The sequence below is a fragment of the Martes martes genome (assembly GCF_963455335.1).
Source record: "Martes martes genome assembly, chromosome: X".
Classification (NCBI taxonomy): Eukaryota; Metazoa; Chordata; class Mammalia; order Carnivora; family Mustelidae; genus Martes; species Martes martes.
This window is the reverse complement of record NC_137897.1, coordinates 109,586,001-109,608,388: the sequence shown is the minus strand read 5'-3', so window position 1 is coordinate 109,608,388 and position 22,388 is coordinate 109,586,001. Positions and strand designations below refer to the sequence as shown.

The 22,388-nt window shown below is 40.9% G+C and overlaps 1 protein-coding gene across 2 annotated transcripts in view; it reads left to right on the top strand.

Annotated features, from left to right (window-relative positions):
- The window catches only part of ATP11C (ATPase phospholipid transporting 11C (ATP11C blood group)), a 179,926-nt gene that overhangs the window by 85,263 nt on the left and 72,275 nt on the right, over positions 1-22,388 (top strand). For both annotated transcript variants that reach the window (XM_080795248.1, XM_080795249.1), the window contains exons 3-5: positions 4,635-4,724; positions 7,395-7,475; positions 9,557-9,664. In XM_080795248.1, the coding sequence (XP_080651374.1) occupies positions 4,635-4,724; positions 7,395-7,475; positions 9,557-9,664 (279 nt within the window). The remainder of the gene's footprint in view (positions 1-4,634; positions 4,725-7,394; positions 7,476-9,556; positions 9,665-22,388) is intronic.

Below are 22,388 nucleotides of genomic sequence, written 5' to 3'. Positions count from 1 at the left end.
AAGGCAAACCCAGAGAAGCTAAGTTAGTGCCATGGTCACCAAGCAGAGTAAGGGATAAAGCCAGGAGCAGAACTGCTTTGTGAGGTCTGGTGGCTCTGAATAAAAAGCTCCTTTCACGTCATTGTACCATCGGGGCTCCTTTCTCTGTTTTCTCTCGTGTTTTGCATCAAAGAAAATCTAAAATACTTTCCAGGGAATTACTGTTTTCCGTAGTGTGTTATGTGGAACATGTGAATGTCACTGTCGTTGAACTAATGATAACCATTTTGTTGTAATATATTTCACGATTTCAGATTGTAAAAGAACTAGAAGACTGTTTAATTGTCAAATCTTTTCATATTTAATATAATATTTCTCATATTTTATCTAGCTTCAGTTTTACTGGTAGGCAAAACAGTACATTTGGTTTTTTTTTTAAATAGTCAAGAGCTCATAAGGCACATAAAGATTGTTTCTGAACAGATTTGCATATCTACCTCTGTATCGGTATATATCTTTTAGAAATCAGAGCAAAGAAGCGAACATTTCTGCATTGATAGACTAGCATCTCTCTTTTCTCTGTAAATATTATATGTTGACAGTTTTTCTAGTTTACCATGCTTTTTCCTAAAAGCTCTAAAGCAGAAAAAGAGGAATTGACAGTGAACGACAGAAAAAGAATGAAATCTTAATACAGTGAATAATTAGGAGAGGATAGTGTACGTATAGTGTAGTGGTAAAGAGCTTCATCCTTGTAGACAGAAGACCTGGGTCTGAATTTAAAGTAAGGCATTGAACCCTTCTGTGTCTCAGTTTTCTTATCTGTAAAACGGAGATACTAACAGTACTTACCTCAGAGGATTGTGGTGAGTACAAAATAAAATAATCCACAGTTTAAGCACTGTGCTTGGCCTATGGTAATGACTCAGTAAAGGGTAGGTGGTCTTGTTAAATTATATTTCTGTGATTGCTATTACTGCGGTCCTGAGCAGTACTGGTGATTCGCTCAGTCTCATGTGTTTCAATTGTGTGGCTTGATCTCTCTTTAAAAGAGGCCTTTGGATCCATTCTGGAGAGAACAATATTTTCATAATTTGAACTTTTCCTTCCTCATATTGTCTTTTGACCAGAATATTTTATTGAAGAAATGTACAATTTATAGCGTATGTTAGCTGCCTTCCAGCTTTGTAGCCAAGTGTTGACTTCCTTTTTTAACTCTTTGATGATAAAAATACCTTTCTATTAATGGGTGCTTTTTATTTACTGATAGCACCAGTAATGCCTGGTAAAGGCTGGGAGTAAGTCTTATTAATGCAGGGAACACTGAAGATAAACACTTTGATCTAAATTTTACTTCCTGATAAAATTGGTCTTCTTTTCTTCCAGCAGACCACAATACTTTTCCATAGAAAAACTTGTTCTCTGCGGCCTTCCTACTTTAATACAATCAGCGGGAACCTTTGGGAATCACCAGAATTTTGTAGCTGGTACAAAATTTGGAAATCTCCTTGGGTAGCAAAAGGAACACTGATTGCTTGCTGCTAGGATCTTTAATTTCCATCGTATTTCCCCATTACACATTTTTTTTCTTTAAAAATTCTGAGCCTTAATCTTGAAGGTGCTTCAGTGGGTTAAGAATCTGTGAGCACCACCTAACTCTTTGAAGGTATGCCCGAGGTTAAATTTAGAACTCCTATGTGAAAGACTGTCTTGAATTTAAAGCTTCAAGCCTAAAATTACACTAGCAATCTCCCTCATTTCTAAAACTCAGATTTTCAGTAGCATTTATTGGACATTTCTTTGAATCTTTTCAGACTCCCTGGACGGTGCCTTTTTAGCTAGTTACTAAATCCTAGTGTCCTGGTAACTCCCTTTACTCTTTTGAATTTATGGGAGAAAGAGTGGTACTTTAAAAAAAAAAAGAAAGTTCTGCTTCACCTTGGTAATGAGCAGTGGAGTAAATGGCCAAAACTTAAGATCAAGATTTCTTGTGCCTTCTTTGTACCAAACATTGTTCTAGGCAGCTGTGGTAAGGGGCTTATGATGTGTTCCCTGACCCCGTAATAGCTCATGGCCTGATACAGGAAAGAGGAGGGCTTATAGCAACAGTTGCCTATAACGGTAATAACCAGAGTTCCCCAAGGAAGCAGTTCATCTAATAAGTTAAAACAGTGGTAAACAAACAGTGGGGGCCTAGAAACAACAACAAAAATGTTCCCTTTTGATGTGTTAACACCCCACAGAGGACTCTAACCGTCCCTGATGTTTGTTTGTTTAATTAAAAACCCCTTAGTTAGGGAACAGAAGGTCAACAAGCCAGAAGCTCAGCTGTTAGCCTGTTGTGGGAGTTTTGCTTATTGTTTTAGAAAATTGATCTTAAGTCACTGGGACAGTTAAGTGCTGATCCTGGACTATATCAGCTTCAAAGTGACTAGAGCAGTGGTTTGACCCCTTTTGTTTTTGGTTACAAGCTGCCTTGGGAACCTGATAAAAAAGCATGGATTCTCTTCCCCCAAATGATGCAAATGCACACAATTCTGCACTTCGTTTTTCATTGTTGCTTATTAAGTTTGGAAATTGCAGTATAGTTAGCATACAGTGTTTTATGAGTTCCAGATGGCAGTATAGCGATTCAACACTTCCAGACATCACCTGGTGCTCATCACGACAGGTGCATCCTTAATCCTCATCACCTGTTTCACCCAGCCCCCCCCCTCCCCGAGCCCCCACCCCTCAACCGTCAGTTTGTTCTTTGTCATTAACAGTCTGTTTCTTGGTTTGTCTCTCTCTCTCTCTCTCTCTCTCTTTCTTTTAACCTTTGTTTTGTTTCTTAAATCCCACATACGTGTGAAATCATATTTGTCTTTCTCTGACTTATTTTGCTTAGCATTATACTCTCTAGCACCATCCGTGTTGTAATTGGCAAGACTTCCTCCTTTTTTATGGCTGAGTAGTTTTCCGTCGTGTATATACACCGCCTCTTATCTATTCATCTGTCGATGGACACACTGGGGCTGCTTCCATGGAAAAACATAAAAGCATAAAAACATAGGGGTGCACGTACCCCTTTGTATGAGCGTTTTTGTATTTTGGAGGTAAATGCCCAGTACTTTGAGGACTGGATCATAGGGCAGCTCTATTTTTAACTTGTTGAGGACCCTCCATACTGTTTTCCACAGGGGCTGCACCAGTTTGCACTCCCGCCAACAGTGCAAGAGGACCAGTTCCTTTTTCTCCGCATCCTCACCAATACCCGTTGTTTCTTGTGTTTTCTGTGTTAACCATTGTGACAGGTGTGAGGGGCTATCTTACTGTAATTTTGTAGTTCATTTTGAATGACCTTCCTGGAGGCACTTCCCATGAATCCTGGGCGAAGAACCTTCCAGGTTGGCATGGTAGGTTGTAAGGCAGCTCCTTTACTGAATATGTTTGCCTTCATTTATCTTCATTTTCTTGAGATTCCCTGAATCCTGAGCCCATAAGAGAGGTTAGTAGTAAATGCACATATATTGTGTCATGCTCTGCAACTTTGGCATTTCAGTCACCTTACCTAATTTAATGGATATTTTCTCACCATATTTGTGGTGGAGATCGTTTAAATGTAAATTTAGATCTTTTAGGTTAAGAAACCTTTCTTTCTTTCTGGTTTCTGGTCTTTATTAAGATATCTAGAAAATTCACCTTCTCATGGGGATTTTCTTTTTAAGATTTTATTTATTTGACAGAGAACGCAGGTAGGCAGAGAGGCAGGCAGAGAGAGAGGAGGAAGCAGCTCCCCACAGAGCAGAGGGCCTGATGCGGGGCCTGATGCGGGGCTTGATCCCAGGACCCTGGGATCATGACCTGAGCCGAAGGCAGAGGCTTTAACCCACTGAGCCACCCAGGCGCCCCTCTCAAGGGGATTTTTAAATGACTTTGTCCTTGAGCTTAAGATATTAGTGAGAAAGTCTATGTGATTGAGCAGTTGGCCCAAGAGTTTTCTTCTGCCCACGTACTAACTTAGCATTGAACCTTTAACCTGTTACCAGTTACCAAAGCCCAGTGTGGTGTGTTGTTGATTAAAGTGAAAGCCTTCCATGACCCAGGGTTACAAGTACACCTCAGCTGTCTCGGAGGGGCGGAAGTTGCTGATAGGGACAGGGTTATATCAGTGATGGTGATCGGACTCCAGTGGTTAGCTGAGCCAGAGGGATTAATTTGTTCGTTCATTCATCCAGCTAATTTATTGAGTGTCTTTGTGTCTGCTAGGTGTTGGGGGAAAAGTAATAAAAAGACAAACGAACAGCCTGTCTTTATGAAACATATTGCCTATTGAGGGAGAAACTTTAATAAAAAGTGCACACATCTATAGTTATTCACCGTAACGAGTATTATTAAGGAAGTATAGGGTGATCTGAGAACGCCTGACAAGGAACCTATTTTAGATCAGGTCAGGGGAAGCAGAAGTTGGGAACTAGATGACCCAACTGTGATGCTCCAAATGAAAACTTCATTTCTTATATAGTATACCTCTAACCGTATGCTTATTTGTATGTGTGAGGTGTGGGTTTTAACATGTTTTCAAAGTATTTTGATAATCTGGCCCATATGAGTTGTTACTAGGGTTTTTCAAGTTTTCCTTCTAATAATACTTTTTTTTCCTTCCTCCCATATAGTATACACTTTGGAATTTCCTCCCAAAGAATCTATTTGAACAGTTTAGAAGAATTGCAAATTTTTATTTTCTCATCATTTTCCTTGTGCAGGTAAGAGTTCCATAAACAACCATTCCCCTTTTAGAAACTTAATTACTCCGAACAAATTTTCAATCCATTTCTAACTTTAAAATGCCCTGTGTCTAAAAAGGTGTTTCAGGACCTGTTCTAATAAAACTTTGTAAAGTACTAATATTATAGTTTAAGATTTATATGATTTTACATATTTCCAAAAGTAGCATTTTTACTAGAAAACCTGTTGAGAATTTGTTACTTTCTTTAAAAACTTCCATAGACTTTGTATCTTTGTTCAACCTAGAAGGACATATATTGTGTATCATTAAATACAATGACATGTATTAAAGTTTAAAAGAGTTCAAATTAATAGTTTTACTTCATTAAACACCAGATTCAGCTTAATTGAAAATTTATCACTTTTCTTCCTGATACCAGTTTTGCTCGTCCTCGTTCATTTACTTTACGTGTGAAAGCCTGATAGATTTGATCTTCTCTGTTTCTGCTAATGTTTTGTGTTTTAAATTTTAGACATCTTAATTGCTTCTTCCATCTTTAAGACTATGAGCTATTACAAGTTTTCCCTCACCAAAATTACCCCCAGAAAATTTTATTACAGGAAGGATATTTTTCCCGCATTTCATTTTTTAAACGAAGCAGAAACATCCCAATGAAATTGCTCAAATGCCTTGTTAATGTTAAGTGCCTCTGTTTATCCACTTTGAGGCTTTGAGTAAATGGTACTGTAATTTAATTTAGCCCTGCTACTTAAAACCATTCTGGGTTGTGATATGGGAAATAACTAATTTTAGTCTCAAATGATGGGACATTTGAAAAGGAGCTACTCTAGATCCATGGTAAGATACCTTACAAACAGCATAAAATAAACCATACAAAATGATGCCCAGGAGAGTCATTCTTTATCGTGTGCAGCACAGTTCAGTTTGGTTCAGTGAATGTATACCAAGCACCTACTGTGTGCCTTGTGCTTTTCCAGATGACAAAGATTCTAGCAGATGCAATGAAGATCAAGACAGGGCTTTTCTGTCCTTAAGGAATGTATGTTACACTCATATATCCATTTAATTTCTTTTTTAAAAAATTTTATTTATTTATATGACACAGAGAGAGAGATCACAAGTAGGCAGAGAGGCAGGCAGAGAGAGGCAGGCTCCCCACCAAGTAGAGAGCCCAATGCGGGGCTCGATCCCAGGACCCTGAGATCATGACATGAGCTGAAGGCAGAGGCTTAACCCACTGAGCCACCCAGGCGCCCCTATCCATTTAATTTCATGCGGTACAAGTCATAAAAGTCGCATGAGCAACATGCTGTGGGGGTACAGTGGGAGTTCATAGGTCTTTCTAACCAAGAGGAGCTTAAGAAGACTTCAAAGAGTAGATGATACCTGAATTAAGCCTTGAAAGATTAGAGCAAGTTAACCTGGTGAAGAATGCCAGATGGATATCTTGGGCTGTGCATGAAGGCCCACAGCCACATAAAAGCGTGTATCTCTAACTCGGGGCATGTGGCAGAGCCCAGCCTGGGTGGGGATAGAGACGGGAGTGAGTTGCCAGGGCAGAGTGAACTCATGGTCCTCTGTCCCTCAGATCTCGTCCTCTCTCGTTATTTGTTGTTTCAGTGAATGACAACATCATCGACCCAGTCATGTTCACCAGACACTTAGAAGAGTCATCTCACATCACCCCTGACAAGAAATTCCTTGCCATTCGTACTTTTTATTTTTTAAAGATTTTATTTATTAGAGAGAGCGAGAGACCACAAGCAGGCAGAGCAGCAGAGGGAGTGGGGGAAGTAGGCTCCCCACCGAGCAGGGAGCCTGATGCAGGGCTCAGTGCCAGGACCCTGGTATCATGACCTGAGCCGAAGGCAGACCCTTAACCGACTGAGCCACCCAGGCGCCCCGTTCCTATGGAGGAGTCTACTGCCATGGGGCATGAACAAGGTGATGGCTTGGACAAGGGGGACAGCAGCAGACATGGAAAGAACTTCCACAAATCCAGGAAGATGATCTTCTCGAAATGTAGTTCTGTTCGTGGGACTGCTCCTTGCCTGAAAGCTCTAGTTACTTCCGACTGTGGGATAAACAATGAACTCTAGCCTAGAGGCCCTGCTTGGGCTTGCCTCTGTCCCCATCTCCAGCCCCATCTTACACCACACTCTCTCCTGCCTCTGGCTTCCTTTATTTCTTTAGACATGCCCCCCCCCCCCGCCCCTCCTACCGTAGAGACGTTGTCTGTGCTGTCCTCTGTGCCTGCCTGGAAGCCTGGGCTTCGTGCAGTTAACTCTGCTTTACTCTCTAGATTTCAGTGTTTCACTTGGTGAAAGCTGCCAGCTCTACGAGGGCAGGGACTTTTCTCTCTCTTACTCAAAGCAGCATCTCTAGAGCCTGGCCGATGATAGCACACAGCCTGAAAGAATGGTACTCGACAAAGAGATGGTAAATGATTGCTTCTATTTCGTGGAAGGCATTAATCCAAACTGGAATGAAAACTAAGCCTGAATTAGAACTGTTTCTTTATACTAATTGCTCTGTGGATCGCTTTTGTTTTAATGAAAGTTAACATTGACCCTGCTACCAGGATACGTCTTGTCTGTATTTCTGCCCGAAATGGTTGCATCATGAGCCCTGTATATGAGCGAATGGCTTATTTTCCTTTTACATTCAATTTAATTTCTTTACCTAGGTCACAGTGGACACACCGACTAGCCCGGTTACCAGTGGACTCCCACTCTTCTTTGTTATAACTGTTACAGCCATCAAGCAGGTAAATTTCTTATTTACAATTATGCCTGCTTTTCGGTCCCATCTGGTTTGAATTTCATCGCCAAAGGTCCTTTTTCATATTTATATAGAGTGGGCCGCATCCTTGATTCCTATGGAAAACATATTAAAATGACCATAAGGTATTTCTTTAATTTCTTTTGCCTTTTTTTCCCCTTAGTATTTGTGTTGTGGGGTTGTAACCCTAAAAGAAAGAAAGTAGAAGGTACAGCTCAGTCAGGAAATGAGAGGTGAATTTTTTAAAAATATTTTATTTATTTATTTGACACAGAGAGAGAGAGAGAGAGATCATAAGTAGGCAGAGAGGCAGGCAGAGAGGCAGGCAGAGAGAGAGAGGAGGAAGCAGGCTCCCCGCTGAGCAGAAAGCCCAATGCAGGGCTCGATATCAGGACCCTGAGACCATGACCTGAGCCGAAGTCAGAGGCTTTAACCCACTGAGGCACCCAGGCGCCCCGAGAGGTGAATTTTTAATGTGTCTAAGTTTTTTTCAGTGTGGTCTGTCTTTCTGAAAAATTCCCAGTGTGGTAAATTTTTGTTGTTGTCGCCTAAAGCAGAGAACTCAAGAGTCCAAGTACTTGGTGTTTGTTTTCTTCCATGATGCTGCTGAAGTGGGTGGTGGGCAGAGGAGACTTATTCTCGCTTTTCGTCAACGCTGACAATTGCCATGGTTTCTGATGCTGATGACTTGGAAATATTTTGACCCTTTTATATGATAGTACCTTTGAAAAATTCCACATGAAATTGAAAGTGGAAAAGGGAAGCTGGAGGTCAAGGGTGGGTTAGCAACGTTTATCACATACTGGAACAGTCCATAGGACCTGACTGATGGCAGACATACTTTTAGACAGTAACTTACCAAAGAGCTTTAAAAACTATCCTCAAGAACTTCGAAAATGAAGGTCTGTTTAATGGAATTTTGAACAAGGTTACCTTTCCTCTTGGGGTTATCTGGTCTTCTATCTTGCCTACCGGAAACTGCAAGAATATTTTATCAAGTGTTTCGTTGCTAAATAAAGACTTCTGGAATGTTCTTTCCCTTAGGCTGTTAGGATTATTTTCTTTAACATCATAGGATTGCTGGTTCCAAGAATAGCCTGTATGGCTTACAAAAGCTCTTACTGATTCATTTTACTCCCTCTACTAGTTCATCTTAGGGCCTCTCTTTCCTCACTGACATCACAGAAAGTGCCGTAGGAAGTGATAGCCTAGCATTGTCATAAAGAGGGACAGAACAGGAATGAATATAGCATTGGAGAAAAAAGCAGAAGGCGATCAAGAGATTTTTTTCAAACAGTTCCATTTGAAAAGGTACAGACATTATTCTAAAGAAAAAAAGCAATGTGATGTAAAAAAGGAGAAGAGGTCATGCTCAAACAAATGAACATCCTCTTTCCTTAGTTCTTTTGGCTTAAATTTACTTCATACAAAAAACCCAAACTAAAATGAGCCATTAGACCTTTCCCTGATTACTTTTAACTCTAAAAAATGAACACCAATTTATGGTTTCCTTTACTACCAGTGGAGAAGTTTAACTGTTGACTTCCAAAATTTGTCGTGGATTCTGTGTCAAAAATAACCCTAACTTGCCTTTTCAATTCTCTGTCCCTGGGGAGGAATTAGATTTCCTCAGCAATGATCACTCCCAACAGTATACCACAGAAGAATATATTTAAGTGATTAGAGCTAGAAAATAAAACCCAGGGGAAAAAATGGTCACATTAAAAGGTAGATAAATTAACATTAACTTGAATAAGAGTAGAATTAGAAGAATAAATCATAGCCTTTCACATTTGAAGAATATTAAGGTTCTGATGCCTGTGTTTTCATTGATACTTATCTGTAGAATGGAGAAACCTTTCAACGGTAAAGCTATTTGCCTAAGGGGTATTTTGAAAGCATATCTTAGTTTTTGCTGTAAAAATGAACAATGTTGTCTCTTTAGCACTGTGAGTTGAGATTAATACTATAAGTATAAATATCTGCTGGTGATTCATAGAGGGGGCTATAGAAATTTATTAACTTCACTGCATTATGTGAGCTTGACTGTAGTTATTTTTATTCTAGGGATATGAGGATTGGCTAAGACACAGAGCTGACAATGAAGTCAACAAGAGCACTGTTTACATTATTGAAAATGCAAAGCGAGTGAGAAAAGAGAGTGAAAAAATCAAGGTATTTTTGTAGTTCGTTTTTTTAAATTGTGGTAAAACACAGCATTTTAGAATATACAATTGAGTATATTCGTGTTGTTATGCAACCGTCAATACTTTTGAGTTCCAGAACATTTTCATCACCCCAAAAGGTAACCCCCATAGGCATTAAGTAGTCATGCCACATTCCTCCCTCCCCCACGCCCTGGCAACCACTAATCCTCTTTCTGTCTCTATGGATTTACCTATTCTAGATTATTTCATATAAATGGAATCCAACACTATGTGGCCTTTTGTGTCTGCCTTCTCTCACTTATTGCAATATTCTCAAGGTCTCTTCTTACTGTAGCATATATTAGTAATTCCTGCTTTTTACTAAATATCCCATCATATGGTTACACCACTTTTGCTTTATCCATTCATCAGTTGATGGACATTTGGGGGTTTTTCCACCTGTTGGCTATTAGGAACATTGCTAGTATGAATATTCACAGTCAAGTTTTTGTTTGATCACCTATTTTCAGATCTTTGGGGTATATACTTAGTAGAATCGCTACATGATATGGTAGTTCTGTGTTCAACTTTTTCATGAACCACCAAGTTGTTTTCCACAGCAGCTGTGCCATTTTACGTTCCACCAGCAATGTACAAGAATTCTAAGATAGTATCATCTTTTACTATCACTGTAAAAAAAGTTATTTTATTTTATTTTTTAAAGATTTTATTTATTTGACAGAGATCACAAGTAGGCAGAGAGGGAAGCAGGAGGGGTTGCAGGCTCCCTGCTGAGCAGAGAGCTCGATGTGGGGCTTGATCCCAGAATCCTGGGATCATGACCTGAGCCCAAGGAAGAGGCTTTAATCCACTAAGCCACCCAGGTGCCCCCAAGTTCTTTTTGAATCCAAATTAATCATTGTTGATTATTACTTAATAAGATCCCTGTCAATAAGATTTTAGACCTCTCCACATCAAATAATCTTTTTTGTTCCCAACAGATAATATTTTAATTAATAATAAACTTTACTTTTTCAGAGCCGTTTTGGGTTCACAGCAAAATTGAGGAAAGTACAGATTTCATATATACCCCCCTTTTCCCACATGTGTACAACTTCTCTCAGCGTTCCATAGCGGTATTTTTGTTGCAATCCATGAACCTACACTGGGACATCATTATTACCCAAAGTCCATAAGTTTTCATTAGGGTTCAGTCTTGTTCCGAATTCAGTGGCGTTAGACAAATGTGTAATGACAAGGATTCACCATTATTAGTATCAGGTAGAATCGCTTCGCTGCTCTAAACATCCTTTATATATGCTTTGTCTCGTCATCCCTTCATTCTGTCAACCCCAGGACACCACTAATCTTTTTACTCTCTCTATAGTTTTGCTTTTCCATAATATTATACTGTTAGAATTATGTATAGTATGATAGTATGTAGCCTTTTCAGATTGGCTTTTTTTTTTAAAGATTCATTCATTCATTCATTCATTCATTCATTTATGAGATAGAGAGGGGGGAGAGAGAGAAAATAAGAGAGGAAAGGGTCAGAGGGAGAAGTGGACTCCCCACTGAGGAGGGAGCCTGATGTGGGGCTTGATCCTGGGATCATGACCAGAGCCGAAGGCAGTTGCCCAACCAACTGAGCCACCCAGGCGCCCCAGATTGGCTTCTTTAACTTAACAATATGCATTTAAGTTTATTATGCAATGTCTTTTCATGTCTCAATGTCTCATTTCTTGTTGGCGCTTACTAATCCATTGTCTAGATGGACCAGTTATGTATCCGCTCCCCCCCTTTTTTTTTTAGATTTTATTTATTTATATGACAGAGATCAGAAGTCAGCAGAGAGAGAGGAGGAAGCAGGCTCCCTGCTGAGCAGAGAGCCCAATGCGGGGCTCGATTCCAGGACCCTGGGATCATGACCCAAGCCGAAGGCAGAGGCTTTACCCACTGAGCCATGCCGGTGCCCCTCCATTCACTTTCTGAGGGACATCTTGGTTGCTTCCAGGTTGTGGCAATTATGGACAAAGCTGCTATAAACATGTATATGTGAGTTCTTTTTTTTTTTTTAAGTATGTTTTTTAAATTTTATTTATTTATTTCACAGAGAGAGAGTTCACAAATAGGCAGAGAGGCAGGCAGAGAGGCGGGGGAGGCAGGCTCCCGCCGAGCAGAGAGCCCGATGCGGGGCTCGATCCCAGGACCTTGAGATCATGACCTGAGCCAAAGGCAGAGGCTTAACCCACTGAGCCACCCAAGTGCCCCATATTCGAGTTCTTGCATGGACATAAGATTTTAATTTATTTGGGTAAATATCAAGGAGTGTGCTTATGGGATTGTTTGGTAAAAGCGTGTTTAATTTTGTAACAAGCTGCCAAGCTATCTCCAAAGAGGCTTTTCATTTTGCATTCCCATCGGCACCCAATGGGAGTTCCCGGTTCTCCACATCCTGGCCAACATTTGTTGTCAGTGTTTTGGGTTTTGGCAATTCTAATAGGTTTGTAGTGGTATCCCATTTTTGTTTTAATTTGCATTTCCCTCATGACATAACGGTGTTCAACATCTCGTCATATGTGTCCTTGATATCTGAATATCTTCTTTCATGAGGTTGTCTAGTCAAGTCTGTACCCACTGTTGAATCAGAGTGCTCATTTTCTTATTGTTGAGTTTTAAAAGTTTTTCTTAATATTTTAGGTAACAGCCTTTTATCAGATATGTCTTTTATAAATATTTTGTCCCAAAATATTATTTTTTAAATTTCATTTTGTCATTGTGACCCAAAAGCATATAACATTAAATTGAGCCTCTTAACCATTTTTTTTAAAGTATAATCTACATTTTATTGTATTTTTTTTCGAAGAACAGTTTTTCTTCAGTGCTTAAGGACTTAGCTCCTTACGTGGGCTTTGGTGAGGGTGGTGAGGTAACACCCACGGGTCTAAATCGGTGGGGGTGTCGGGTCCTTCCATTCTTCAGGAGGGATTCTGGAATAGCTTACTGGGAATGGCGCAGCTTGGGCAGTAACATAGTCTCACAGACAGCTTGGGACAGACATAGGTCTAGCAGACCTATTTGCTTTGGAAATGCCCCTGATGGCGGTGGTCTGTACCGTGATCCTAATAACAAACTTCTCAATGGCCTTGACTTCGGCCCGCAACTACACAGTTGGTACCCTGCATAGGCCCCACATGGCTACCGCCCTTTGTGACACAACCATTTTTCCTTTTCTTGGTCATCTTGAAAGTAAGCCCCCAAGAGAGCCCATCTTAACCATCTTAACCATTTTTTTTGTTTTATTTTTTGTAAGGATTTAGTTAGTTATTTGGGGGGGTTAGGGAGGAGAAGAGGAGGAGAATCTTAACGGAAACTCCCTGCTGAGCACGGAGCCCAACAGCACGGGGCTCCATCCCAGCAGGCATGAGATCATGACCTGAGCTACAAGTCAGAGGGTTAACCGACTGAGCCACCTAGGCACCCCTAAGATTTTATTGTTTTAAAAAAATCTCTACACGCATTGTGGGACTCGAACTCACAACCCCAAGATCAAGAGTCACATGCTCCACCAGCTAAGCCAGCCAGGCATCCCCCTCATCTTTTTTTTTTTTTTTAAAGATTTTATTTATTTATTTGACAGAGAGAGAGATCACAAGTAGGCAGAGAGGCAGGCAGAGAGAGAGGGGGAAGCAGGCTCCCTGCTGAGCAGAGAGCCTGATGTGGAGCTTGATCCCAGGACCCTGAGACCATGACCTGAGCTGAAGGCAGAGGCTTAACCCATTGAGCCACCCAGGCGCCCCCCCATCTTAACTAACCATTTTTAGTGTACAGTCCAGTAGTGTTAAGTATATTCACATTGTACAACAAGTCTCTGGAATCTTTTCATTTTGTAACACTAAAACTTTATACCCATTAAACACGAGCTCCCCCTGCCTCCCCAGCCCTTGGTAAATACCTTTCTATTTCCCTTTTCTATGACCGACTACTTTTGAGAAATACTTCCTACGAATGGAATCATACAGCATTTGTCCTTTTGTGCCTGGCTTATTTCACTTAGCATAATGTCTTCGGGGTTCATCCGTGTTGTAGCATATGACAGGAAGTCCCCTCTTTTAAGACTACATCATATTCCATTTTGTGCGTATACTCTCTTTTCTTTATCAGTTCAGCTGTTGATGGACATTTGGATTGCTTCCACCTCTTTGGAATGTAAATGATGCTGTGACAAACACAGGTGTACAAATAAGTCTTTGAGATCCTGCTTTAAATTACATTAGCTATATACCCAGAAATAAAATTTCTTAATCATATGGTCATTCTGTTTTTGATTTTTCAAGGATCCTGCATACTCTTTTCCAAAATGGATATATCATTTTATCTTTGCACTTAGAGTGTACAAGGGTTTCAACTTCTCCACCTCTTCTCCAGGGCTTGTTAGTTTCTGTTCTTTTGATGGTGGCCATCCTAATGGGTGTAAAGTATCTCATCGTGGCTTTGACTTGCATTTCTGAAATGATTAGAGATGTGGAACATCTTTTCATGTGCTTTTTGGCCATTTGTATATCGTACTTGGAGAAATGTCTATTTGGATCCTTTAGTCGTTTTTTAATTTGTTGTTAAGTTGTAGAATTCTCTTATATATTCTGGACATTAACTCCATATCAGATATATGATTGGCAAGTATTTTCTCCCATTCCATAGGTTACCTTTTCATTCTGTTGATTATTTCCTTTGGTGCAAAATTTTAAGTTTGATATATTCCCATTTCTTTTTCTTTTTTTTTTTTTTTTTTAAAGTAGGCTTGCACACCCGGTGTGGAGCTCAACACAGGGCCTGAACTCCCAACTCTGAAGTCAGGACCTGAACCGACATCAAGAGTTGGATGGACAGTTAACTGACTAGCCACCCAGGCGCCCAGATTTATTCCCATTTCTAATGTTGATTTTTTTTCCTGTACTTTGGTATATGTCCAGGAAATCTTTATTGAATCCAACATCCTGAAGCTTTTCCCTGATGTTCTTCCAAGAATCTAAAAAGTTCAGGTCTTACATTTAGGTCTTTTTATTTTTCTACAGTTCTGTTTATTAATTTGAGAGAGAGAGAGAGTGTGAGCAGGAGGAGAGGGAGAGGGAGAAGTAGCCTCCCTGCTAAGCAGGGAGCCCAGCATGGGCTCGATCCCAGGACCCCGATATCATGATCTGAGCCAAAAGCAGATGCTTAACCGACTAAGCAACTCACGTGCCCATTATAATTAGGTCTTTAATTCATCTTGAGTAATTTTTGTATGTGGTGTAAGAGAAGAGTCAAACCTCATTATTTGCATGTAGCTATCCAGCTTTCCCAACACCATTTGTTGAAGAGACTGTCCTTTCCCTATTGTATAGTCTCGGCACCCTTGTTGAAAATCATTTTGGCAGGGCACCTGGATGGCTCAGTGGGTTAAAGCCTCTGCCTTCGGCTCAGGTCGTGATCCCGGGGTCCTGGGATCAAGCCCCACATCGTGCTCTCTGTTCAGTGGGGAGCCTGCTTCCTTCACTCTCTCTGCCTGCCTGTCTGCGTACTTGTGATCTCTGTCTGTCAAATAAATAAATAAAATCTTAAAAAAAAGAAAAGAAAATCATTTGGCCCTACATGCAAGGGTTTACTTGTGGGCTCTCTCTTCCATTGGTCTATATATTCATCTTTATGCGAGTACCATACCATCCTGATTACTGTTGCTTAGTAGTATGTTTCGAAATCTGGGACTGTGAAGACTCCCCAAGTTATTTTCTTTTCAAGATTATTTTGGCTGTTTGGGGTCCTTGAGATTCCATATAAATTAGAAGAATTTTTTTCTATGTCTGCAAAAAATGTCATTCACATATTAGTAGGAATTCCATTGAGTTTGCAGATTGCTCGAATGGTATAAGCATTTAAGCAGTCTGAAGTCTTCCAACTCATGAACGTGAAATGGCTTTCCCTTTATTTTTATTACTTTGCTTTCTTTTAGCAACGCTTTGTAGCTTTCAATGTGCAAGTCTTTAACTTCTTTGGTTAAGTTTATTCCTAAGTATTTTTTCTTTTTTTGATGCTATTGTAAATAGAGATTCCTTTTTTAATATCCTTTTTGGATTGGTCATTGTTAGGATATAAAACCAACACTCAAAATCAGTTGCATTTCTATATAAAATGCAATAAAAATTCAATCTCCTCATTTCTATATAAAATGCAGCTGATTTTGAGTGTTGGTTTTATATCCTGCAGCTCTGTTTAATTCATATATTAATTCTAGCAGGTTTTTGTGTGTGCGGAATCTAGAGTTTTTTATGTATAATATTATGTCATCTGCAAACCAGAATAATTTTAGTGCTTGTCCAACTTGTATGCCTTTTTTTTTTTTGTTTGGTGTAATTGCTCTGGCTAGAACTTCAGTACAATATTGAATAGCCATGCTGGGAGTGGATATCCTTGCTTTGTTCCTGATACTAGAGGAAAACCTTTCACTCTTTCCTCACTGAGTAGGATATTAGCTGTGGGCTTTTCATATATAGCTTTTATTATGTTGAGGTCATTTTTTTCCCTCTCTTTGTAGTTCATTGAGTGTTTTTATCATGAAAGAGTATTAAATTATGCCAAATTCTTTTTCTGCTTTGATTGAGATGATTATCTAGCTTTTGTCTGTTGTTATATGTTACATTACACTGATTGATTTTTGTGTATATCCTTTCGTTCCCAAGGATACATCCCATTTGGTCATGGTGTGTGATCATTGTATTGGGCTGTTGGATTTGGTTGGGTAGTATTTGTTCAGGACTTTTTTCATCAGTATTCAGTGAAGATACTGGTCTGTAGTCTTTTCCTGGTAAAATGGTATCAGTAATTCAGACCTTATAGAACAAGTTTGGGAGTGTTCCTTCCTCTTGGAGTCTTCAGAAGAGTTTGAGAAGAATTGGTGTTATTCTTTAAATGTCTGGCATAATTCTCCTATGAGGTTATTTAGCCCTGGGTTTTCTTTTTGGGGAAGTTTTCACTTCCCGCTTCAATCTCCTCACTAGCTTTGAGTCTGTTCAGATTTTTTATATCTTCGTGATTCAATTTTGGCAGGCTGTATGTTTCTAGGTGTTTATCCATTTATTCGAAGTTATCGTACTTGTTGGCATACAGTTCTTTGTAGTAGTCTCTTATAATCCTTTTTATTTCTGTGGCATCAGACGTAATGTCTTTTTTTAGCTATTTGAGGCTGTCTTTTTTTTTTTCTTAGTCTGTCTAAGGGTGTGTTGATTTTATTGATCTTCCAAGATATTATTTTTAAAAGACTATTTCTGTGTGAATATGGATTAAAATATGAAAGGTAATAGAAATCAGATTCTCCAAAATAGGAAGAAGATGGGTAGAACAGAAAGAGAAGAGAGCAGGTGAAAATACCATTCCAGAATGATTTCAGGGTTGTGATAGGGATTCATTAAAAATGATACTCTCCTCCCTGTACTTTTATCAAGTATTAATCAGTGCTGAATTATTTACTAAACACTGGGAATTGTTGGACATAAGTTCTCCATCTTCACAGCAATAGGTATATTGTCTTGCATCTTCTTTTAGTAATAATGGGGAAAAGGCTACAGAGTGGGAGAGTTACCTGAGATTGATAGAGAATGTCTTTCTATCTCCCTTTTTTCTTTTCTGCATTTTCTGCATCCCATAGGGGAAGAGCCTCAGCTAGAGTGGTTAGGATCTGAAGTTGCCAAGCCGGTCTTAGAAACCCAGCTTGGTTGTTCAGCCTAAGAACCAAATGCAGCCTAAGTGATCCGTAGCATTAAATCTGTACCTCCCAGGGCACTAAGTAAAATTGTGAAGCAAGTAAATGTTTCCCACATCTGTCCCTTTCTCTTGTTTCCTCTTTCTGATTTGACTGTCACCCCCACACGTAGAAAGACACCCCCACCCCATCTTCCAGCTTTTGTTCATCAGGCTTCTTTACCTTGAGGCTGATCTCAACCAGGTACAATCTTAATTAAATCAGTTGATGCTATTGTGTGAAATGCTGTTTGATTTGGCCCTTTCTGGAATATTTGCAAGAAATGCCTATAAACTAAAAGTATCTAAATGTTTGATTGCTTGCCTGGGGAAGTGGGTAGACTGTTGTTGAGTAAGAGAGTAACTTGGTGTGTATCCCCAGTGCAGTGGAAATTTTTTGAAGGGTTTCAAAGCCAGAGAGTGACTTGCAGGAGAGGATAAGAACCTGTATTAGGATGACAGTAGTAGAGATAACAATAAAAATAGTAGTTAACATTTATATATAACATAAATATGCCAGGCATTGCCTTTCCCATTATATTAACTGATTTATTTATTTTTTTAAAAGATTTTATTTATTTATTTGACAGAGATCACAAGCAGGCAGAGAGGCAGGCGGGTTGGGGGTGGGAAGCAGGCTCCCTGCTGAGCAGAGAGCCTGATGCGGGGCTCGATCCCAGGACCCTGAGATCATGACCCAAGCAGAAGGCAGAGGCTTAACCCCCTGAGCCACCCAGGTGCCCCATATATTAACTGATTTAATCCTTACTTTATAACAGTCCTATGAAGTAGGTACTTTGATTATTCCCTCTTTACAAATGATAAAACTGAGGCACAGGGAGATTAAGAAACTTGTTCATGATGAGTAAGTGGAGAACTTGGGATTTGAAACAAGTTTGGATTATGAATTGTGCTCATAACCACAACTTTGTCTCACCTGTCTCAGGATTAAGCCAAATGGATATATTCAGGATATTTTTTGGATGTAATCTCATCAGGACTTAGAGATGTACTGGGTGCAGGGAGGGAGAAAAAGAGGAAAAAAGATAAAGATATCCTTCTTGGTTTTGGCCTGAGCAACTGAGTGAATTAAATAGAGCTATTAAACAAAATGCTGGTGATTAAGATGGAGAAGGCTGGGAGAAGAACAGGTTTAGTGATAGATGTAGGAGTGAAAGGGAAGTAAAAAAATTCCATGTTAGCCGTGTTCATTTTGAGATACCTGTTAGACATCCGGATGGAATTGTCAAGCCTGGAGCTTCGAGATGTTTGAGCTGGCAATTGAAATTTGGATTTCATCAACATGTAGATGGCACATGAAGCCATGGGAGTGAATCGAATCCTAGAATATAGAAAAGAGAGCTGACAAAGAGGCCTTGAGGAATTCAAGGTAAAAGCATGGTTCTTTGTAAGGAAGAGAGTATAGGTTTTGGTATTGGAAACACTGGAAGAGTTTCTTCAGGTTTTCTGATTATTGCCTTTATTGTATCCAGTCTGCTAATAAGTCCATGGGAGGACTTATTTTTTTCTTTTCTAACTTTCCCTTTTGCCTTTTCTTATAGTTTCCATCTCTGCCCAAATTCTTTTTTTTTTTTAATTTTTATTTATTTGTTTGACAGACAGAAATCACAAGTAGGCAGAGAGGCAGGCAGAGAGAGAGAGAGGAGGAAGCAGGCTTCCTGCTGAGCAGAGAGCCCAATGTGGGGCTCCATCCCAGGACCGTGGGATCATGACCTGAGCCGAAGCAGGGGCTTTAACCCACTGAGCCACCCAGGCGCCCCTCTGCCCAAATTCTTCATGTGCACATGTATGGTGTCTGCCTTTTCCACAAAATACTTTAATATTTTAATCATAGTTATTTTTATTTTTAATTTTAATTTAATTTTAATTTTAATTTATTTTTAATTTTAATCCAAAATCTCAACATTTCCAGGACGGGTCCTGTGCTGACTCCTTTATATCTTGGTGTTAGGTCTTTTTGGTTTTGTAGTTGTTGTTTTTTTTTTTTAATTGAATTTTGGACATTATATGTAAAACAATGCTAGAGACCAAGGTAAACAGTATTTATGATCTGCAACGGGCACACCTCTCCTGTTAGCCCATGAATGTGAAGGTTTATTCAGGCTAATGGGGAGTCGAGCTGGCTTGGGTGTTTGTTGTGGCCATAGCTGCTTTCAGTACCCCACTGGAAATTCCAGTTCTGGGAGTGCTTGGTGTAGGACCTGGGGGGGCCAGAGGGCCTTGCTCAGTATTCCTGTTCCTCCCCCCCCAGGAGGGGAGGTGGATTGCCGTTTCTTATTGTTATTCTTATTGCTAGGCTCCTGGGAGGAACAGAGTGATTTCTTTTTTTTTTTTTTTTAAGATTTTATTTATTGGGGTGCCTGGGTGGCTCAGTGGGTTAAGCCTCTGCCTTCTGCTCAGGCCATGATCTGAGGGTCCTGGGATCGAGTCCCATATTGGGTGGGCTCTCTGTTCAGCGGGAAGCCTGCTTCCTCCTCTCTCTCTGCCTGCCTCTCTGCCTACTTGTGATCTCTGTCTGTCAAATAAATAAATAAAAATATTTTAAAAAAAGATTTTTTTTATTTATTTGATAGAGACACAGCGAGAGAGGGAACACAAGCAGGGGGAGTGGGAGAGAGAGAAGCAGGCTTCCGACTGAGCCTGATGTGGGTCTCGATCCGAGGACCCTGGGATCATGACCTGAGCTGAAGGCAGATGTTTAGCAACTGAGCCACCCAGGTGTCCCCAGAACAGAGTGATTCCTTGGTCCTCCTGCTGGAGTCTCAGCATTAAGCAGGGTGCGCGCACCTTTGCCTCACTCCTGAATACCTTGTCTCAGAACTGCCACCTCCCCTCCAATGGCAGTTGAACTTCCCGGGCTAGCGCCCCGTAGCCACGGGTTTTCTGTCCCGTCCCCAGCAGCAGATGGTGTTGTGTCTCCTCTAGCAGTGGTGACGTTTTCCTGAGACCAGGCCAGGGAGGGTTTTGCTTGCCTTTCTCCTAGACACAGACGGGTTTTGCCTCAAGCGAGAGGAGGGTCCGAGATTCCCGCATCTCTCGCATCTGTCTCCACAGCATCTGTCTCCACAGCGGTCCGGCGTAAGCGACATGCCTGTGCCAGTGAGGGCAGGCTCCTGTAGGTCTCCGGCCCTCGCCTTGTCTCCCCAGCACCCAGTGGATGCCTGCAGAGCAGAACTGATGCGTGGTTATGATCCCCTCTTTTTGCTTGGGTTTACAGATTTCAGACTGTCACATTAGCTCCTACCAAGCCTTTACGAATCCGTTCAAGGGGCACCTGGGTGGCTCAGTGGGTTAGGCCTCTGCCTTCGGCTCGGGTCATGGTCTCAGGGTCCTGGGATCAAGTCCCGCATCGGGCTCTCTGCTCAGCGGGGAGCCTGCTTCCTCCTCTCTCTCTCTGCCTGCCTCTCTGCCTACTTGTGATCTCTGTCAAATAAATAAATAAAATCTTCAAAAAAAAAAAAAAGAAGAATCCGTTCAAAATCCACTTGTTTTCTTCTTCTGCAAGAGTCCGTTCGCTTCTCCTGTCTCTCCTCGGAAGGACTTTCTGCCCTTTGAAATTCAGTTCACTTGGTTGCCTCGCAACCTCAGCTTTCTGATGAACTAAAAAAACACAGAATTTTGTCGATGATCTGGCGTTTTCTAATATTTATCATGAGGGATGGTGATGTTCTTTTACTGCTTTTAACTTTGCTAAATGGAAACAGAGCCCCCGTTGAATGTCCCCGTGTACCGTGTTGTTCCCTTTCTTTAAAAAGCCCTCCCCGCCCCTTGCCTTAGGGTAAGGCTTGACCCCCTGAGCCTGGCCTACCCGCCCCCTGAGATCTGCCCTCTGGCCATGTCACCAGCCTCAACTTGCACTCCAGGTACAGAACCTTCACAGTTCATATCTGAGCAAATCATACGTGCTGTAGAAAAGATTGTCTCTTTGTGGTTTTTATGTGTCGCTGCCTAAGAATCATCTTCCATCCTTGAATGAGCGTTTCCTTCTTTTAAGATGATTTAGGATTTTGATTGTTATGTCTCTTCTGTGGATTTAATCATAGGTTGTGGTTTTATGCAAGCAACACAAGTGTTTATGTAAGGGAGAAAGGAACGATCCAACAAAATATTATTTACAAATTAGTTCAGTTAATGATGCTCTTGCTCTTGGCTGCTGATTAAGATTGGCGAGAAAATAAAATTGTTCCTGAATCGGTCTTGAAATCCACATCTTTCTCTGCCAAATCATGTAGCAGATAGGAGACAGGTGTGTGTCATTAATTCAGCGTTTCACGACCGGTGTGTCCGGGTTGGTGTGCTAGGTGTGGACTCCCTCCCAGAGTGGGTTATCTTCTGACACAAGCAGCTTCCTCCCTTCATCTGAGGTGCTGCACAAAATTTTCTCTGCCACGGGATGAAAAAGTTTGGGAGGCCCTGAACTCTAGACGATTTCTTGTGTCCTTCCCCCAAACTGTCAGGACTCTTCAGAGGTGGGGAGTAAAGTAGTGGCCGTGTATTTGTAAGAATTATCCAATGGTGAATATGTGCTAGGTCCTCTGCTCACCGTTTTACCTGTGTCCTCCTTTCATGCTCAAACCAGTCCTGTGAGGTAGTTCTAATCACCTGAGGCACTCACCCGAGCTCATGTGGTGAAGTGGCAGAGCTGGGCCACAAAGTCAGGTTACAGAGTCCTACTTTGTGGGGCGCCTGGGTGGCTCAGTGGGTTAAGTGTCTTGACTCTTGATTTCCGCTCAAGTCATGATCTCCGGGTTAGGAGATTGAGCCTGACTTTGGGCTCGCGCTGAGCGCGGAATCTGTGTGTCGCTCTCCCTCTGCCCCTCCCCCTGCACTCTCTCCCTCTCTCAAATACATTAATAAGTAAAATCTTTAAGAAAAAGTTCTACCGGGGGCGCCTGGGTGGCTCAGTGGGTTAAGGCCTCTGCCTTCGGCTCAGATCATGATCCCGGGGTCCTGGGATC